Source organism: Lotus japonicus, chromosome 1 (genome assembly GCF_012489685.1).
Source record: "Lotus japonicus ecotype B-129 chromosome 1, LjGifu_v1.2".
In the NCBI taxonomy this organism is placed as follows: Eukaryota; Viridiplantae; Streptophyta; class Magnoliopsida; order Fabales; family Fabaceae; genus Lotus; species Lotus japonicus.
The window spans coordinates 2,715,608-2,720,471 of record NC_080041.1 but is presented as its reverse complement, the minus strand read 5'-3'; the positions used below and the strand labels follow the sequence as shown (position 1 = coordinate 2,720,471).

Genomic DNA, 4,864 nt, shown 5'->3' with positions numbered 1-4,864 from the left:
GTGAAATGCTAATATTCCACAACACATGTCAATCCGTGACTAATAATTATCTTTTAGCTATGTATCATACATAGCCCATATAGAATGCTTCACTTTCAACTTCAATTATATGTTGTTTTTTAGCATAAGTGCAAATATTCATCACATTCCACAAATTATGTTTCATCACCAACTTTCATTTCATTACATATATATGGTGATCAGATGATGACACTTGAACTACTACGCCTTCACGGACTATCTTTGACAATTGAAGGCATTTCATCTGAGCCTCCTATTAATTGATTCTATTTTTAGGCAAAGAAACACTAGGGTGAAATTAATCTAGGGGACTCAATGAGCAAATGTCCTGTTGTTGGCTATTGATTCTTCCTTTACTCAAGCATAAAAAAATTATCAGTTTTACTTCTTTATTGTTAACTTTGGCATTTTTATCAAACAAAAACCCAAGGAAAAAAAATTGGATACCCACTAGAAAGTATGAAAACGGTAAATATCACATCCCAAGACATTTTTGTTGTTGTTCAACAATAAGCGCATCGAAATGTGTAACTTTTTTTCATTTTCATATTTTCTAGCAGGTATTCAAATTAATAGACTCATTGTTTGAATAGTCATAACACACTATGTTTAACATGAACCATTTTTTAGAAGTATAATATTTTCACATCCAAATCACTTTTCCTATCATTTCCACCCATTTTATCTTCCTAACTTTCACTTTATTCATATCGCATCACTCATCATATTTCCACATCTCCCAATATTGTTCCCATTTGTCTATAAAGTTTTTTTTTTTTTTGAATTTCCATTTGTCTATAAAGTTGGATGTGGAAGAGTGTAACAAAGTACATCAATATACCATTACTCTATTCATACAAGACAAAACATTTTGTTTTGTTATGATTACAATCACTATTTCTAATGTGAATCTATCTCGTGAACTTCTACAGACTGGACTCACATGACTTCAATAGCACTAAGTGGCACTATTGAGGCTAGAAAGTTGCAAATAACTATTCCAAAAACATTCTGAACACCACTATAAATTAACACTCACTAAGGAAACAGAACATAGAAAAACTAGACCAATCACTTGGTTAAGGAGAGAGAATGGCACAGTCTAGTGGCAAAGCTTTGGTTCAGTGGTTAGCAGCAGCACTGTTCATTGCCTTGTTGGGAGGTGCTCAAGCTGTTGCATTGTGTAACATAGACACTAGTCAGCTGAAATCATGTCGTGCAGCGGCTACTGGTGAACACCCTCCACCACCAGATAAAAAATGTTGTGATGTTGTTCGCCAAGCCAACTTGCCTTGTCTCTGCAAATACAAGTCTGCTCTACCTTCATTTGGAATCAACCCTACACAAGCTTTGAAGTTGCCAAGTGAATGTGGTCTGAGCACACCTCCGGAATGTCAGGTAAGCATCATCTTAAGCCTGAATAGACTTTGAATATGTGTATTTATATCTGACATGTTTGGAGGATGAGCCCTGGCGCAACGATAAGGTTGCTGCCATGTGACTTCGCAGTCACAGGTTTGAGCTGTGGAATCAGCTTCTTGCAAAAATGCAAGTAAGGTTGCGCCTACATTAGCTTCACAAAGTGGGTATGGCCCCTTCCTAAACCTCGCACATAGCGAGTGCTTCATTTCATCAGGTTTGCTTTATATCTGACATGTTTCGTGACTCAACCATCTTCATTTTTGCAGTGAAGTGAAGCAATTGATGAAGGTCATGCCCATTTTACAAGCACCTCTTAGTCTTCAATTATCTTCCAGTGTTTTGTCAACACTGAAGAAGCTTTAAGACAGTATCTGATTTCCCTCAAATAAAGGTGTAGTTTATTGTAGTCCATGTGTTTTGCCTTTATGTTTGCAAGCAGATGTGTGGTGTATCAGTGTCTAATGTACAAGAATACAAGAAATATCAGTTTTCTTTTCCCTCCTTGTATACAAGAATATAAAGACATCTATATCATCCCCTTCCACTGCAATCTGTAACCTGTGTGTGGAATGCTTATTTCTTGGGTTCTAATTTCAAAGGGAAAAATCAATAGATGACTTGACAGGAGCATTTAGTCACTATTTTTTAGGCTTCATTCCAAGTAGCATAAACAAGCCATGAAGACTAAAGATGATAATCCAAAATAAGATATCTTCCATAAATTATCCCACTTGCTCTTTCAGCTAATCCAATAACACCAGTGATAGTGGTATATACACTATCAAGTATCAACCTGCAAAATTTCCATAACAATCATAAACTCAATCTTCTGCTGCCAGTTAGCTGCAAGAATCTTGATGAAGAAAATACACACTTCCCTATCGCTTTATGCAAAGTTCAAACTCCTGTGTGATATTCAAAAACCAGTTGGTCGCTAACTGATCAGCTTCTATTTCCTCATAATCAATTCAGGCATCTACAAGCTACTCACATAAGCGTCTCCCCATAATTGATTTTGCCTTCACAATCAATTGTAGAAGAATTTCCAAACATGCATTTATATGTGCTTGATTTGAGCAACCAAGATAGTGGAAGCGAGTGCTCATGGAAGCTATAATGCAAACAGTTTTTACAGTATCATGTCCACTTCCTAAGCCCAAACGCTCAATAACAAGCATATCAGTGGCTTGTGAAAGGAGCAAATTTGAAAACATTAAGCAAATTGACACCTGGATAAAATTCACATTGCCTTTGACCTTTCCAAATTTTAGGCTTGACAGAAGGGAAGCCTTAGTTCAAAGCACACTCCAACCAACTTTCTTTCCCAATGAACACCTCTCCTTCATAGTCCTTCTCACATTTTCTGCTTCTTCCCACCTCCCAATAGAGCTATACATATTGGCCATCATTATGTAATACCCATCATTTTCTGGTTCAGAGTCAATAGCACACATGGCAATTCTTATTCCCATCTCAACTTGATTGTAAGTTTTACACGCACCTAGCAAAGCTCCCCACACGCCGCCATCAGGAGAAATGGGCATGGATAGGACCAGAGCTTCTGCTTCTTCTAGATTACCTGATCTTCCTAAAAGATCTACCATACAAGTGTAGTGCTTTAAATTGGGTTTCACAGAATAGTTCTGCATTTTAGTAAACAAGTATTTCCCTTCTTCAACAAGCCCTGCATGGGCACATGCTGAGAGAAGAGAGAGGAAAGTAATTCCATTTGGCTTAACATTTGATTCCTCCATATGTTGGAATATCTCCACAGCAGATTTTGCATATCCATTTATTCCATAGCCTGAAATCATCGCATTCCAGCAAATAACATCCTTCTCTAACATGGAGTCAAATACCTTTCGTGATTTTTCTAGCTGCCCACACTTAGCATACATATCAACCAAAGCTGTGCTGAGGGGTAAATTGAGCTTAAAGCCTATTTCATTAATGTAGTGGTGGACTCTTTCTCCTTCCTCTAGAGATGCAAGGTGAGAACAAGCTGAAAGCACTGAAATAAATGTTGCTGTATTAGGCTTCTGGTCTTCCATAATCATTTTATTAAATAAATCTATGGCCCTTCATGATGCTTGACATGAATATGAGACAATATCAAATTGTTCCATGAGATGACATCCCTCTCCAACCTATTAAATATTCTCCAAGCAAAGGTCATCCTATCACATTTTCCATACATTTCTATGAGTGAAGCATACCGAGACGTTGTCAACCATAAAACCTTTTATCACATTGCAATGAATTGACCTTCCCGAGTTGGTTGCTCCTAACTGGGCACATGAAGCAATTGCCCAACCTACACTGACTGGTTCAGAATGAATACCTAAATATTGCATCTCCCTGAAGAGTCCAATACACTCGATGTCTTTCCTATTCTACCATATCCAGAAACCATGAAGTTCCAGCACTCTATGCTCTGTTGAAATTTTAGACCGTCAAACTCAATCACACAACCAAATCTCTAACAAAACTCAAGCAACAACAAGTGGTTTTTGCTCCTCGCAGTTACCAACCTGTCTCACGTTGTCCTGAACAAAATATAAGCTAAAATTAGAAAACAGAACGAAGATAACTTAGAATTAGTTATCAAAACACCCCCATCATTCATCAAAAAATGACCAGAAACTTAATAATCCCATCAAACATTAGGAAAAAGTTATCACCTGCATCTGAAATTTTAATTTTTTCCACCTATGGAGTCTCTGGTTATTTTACCACAACCCCATATGAAAAAACAGAGCAAAGTTCAACTGGGAAGATTGAGATCAAGCGCAAATATCAGAAAGGTAACAAGTTGAGTAAGAATCACGCCAAAAAAACATTGACCCCTCATAGTTATTTCATGAAGAAAACTGTTTAAGAAGTGAGTGAGTGAGTGGATGAATGAATGAAAATAATAAATGACAACATACCTAGTTACCTACACATAAAAATGGATCAGATATGTAATTGTTTCAATGCCCAACTCAACTAACCCTCATAATTTCAGTGGCAGAACAATGAATGAAGGAAAATGGAGAGTAAAGGGCTAAGGATAGAGAAGAAGAAAGGATCGAATTTTCTTGATGGGGTGGCAACGTGAGAGAGAGAAGAAAGAAGCAACAACATGTGTATGTGTACAAGATCTACGTGTGGTGTGAGTGTGACTCATTCATATTCATAATCATATAATCATATCCTATGATGTTGTTTTTGTTTCAGTCACGTTGGTAGCAGCGGCCAGAGAGAATGAGGACCTCAACTCAACAATTTGCTCTATGCTTCACACACGTCATTCTCTTATAGTGTATAGTTTTTTTTGGCAAATTTTGTGGTACCCTGAAATTCTTTTGGGTCCCGTAACCCGACTAGATGAAATTGTGAAATTGAAAGGGAGAAAAAGAAAGAAGATTAGACCTTTTAA

At 37.2% G+C, this 4,864-nt stretch overlaps 2 protein-coding genes and 1 long non-coding RNA gene across 3 annotated transcripts; 2 read left to right on the top strand and 1 right to left on the bottom strand.

Annotated features, from left to right (window-relative positions):
• Window positions 1–1,113: 1,113 nt before the first annotated feature.
• Window positions 1,114–1,940, top strand: LOC130733050 (putative lipid-transfer protein DIR1). Its single transcript, XM_057585098.1, has 2 exons — window positions 1,114–1,419; window positions 1,710–1,940. The coding sequence occupies exons 1-2, from the start codon at window positions 1,114–1,116 to the stop codon at window positions 1,710–1,712; spliced, it is 309 nt and encodes a 102-aa protein (XP_057441081.1). The 3' UTR covers window positions 1,713–1,940.
• LOC130733049 (pentatricopeptide repeat-containing protein At4g39952, mitochondrial-like) lies at window positions 1,230–3,699 on the bottom strand. The gene has a single exon (XM_057585097.1). It carries the CDS (start codon window positions 3,498–3,500, stop codon window positions 2,739–2,741), a length of 762 nt encoding a protein of 253 aa, XP_057441080.1. The 5' UTR covers window positions 3,501–3,699; the 3' UTR covers window positions 1,230–2,738.
• A 749-nt stretch (window positions 3,700–4,448) lies between these two features.
• LOC130733051 (uncharacterized) lies at window positions 4,449–4,864 on the top strand. Its single transcript, XR_009017286.1, has 2 exons — window positions 4,449–4,571; window positions 4,663–4,864. It is a non-coding gene; the product is annotated as an uncharacterized LOC130733051 (long non-coding RNA).

Coding starts and splice junctions, on each gene's coding strand:
- LOC130733050 (XM_057585098.1), top strand. CDS start 1,114: ATGGCACAGTCTAGTGGCAAAGCTTTGGTTCAGTGGTTAGCAGCAGCA.
- LOC130733049 (XM_057585097.1), bottom strand. CDS start 3,500: ATGATTATGGAAGACCAGAAGCCTAATACAGCAACATTTATTTCAGTG.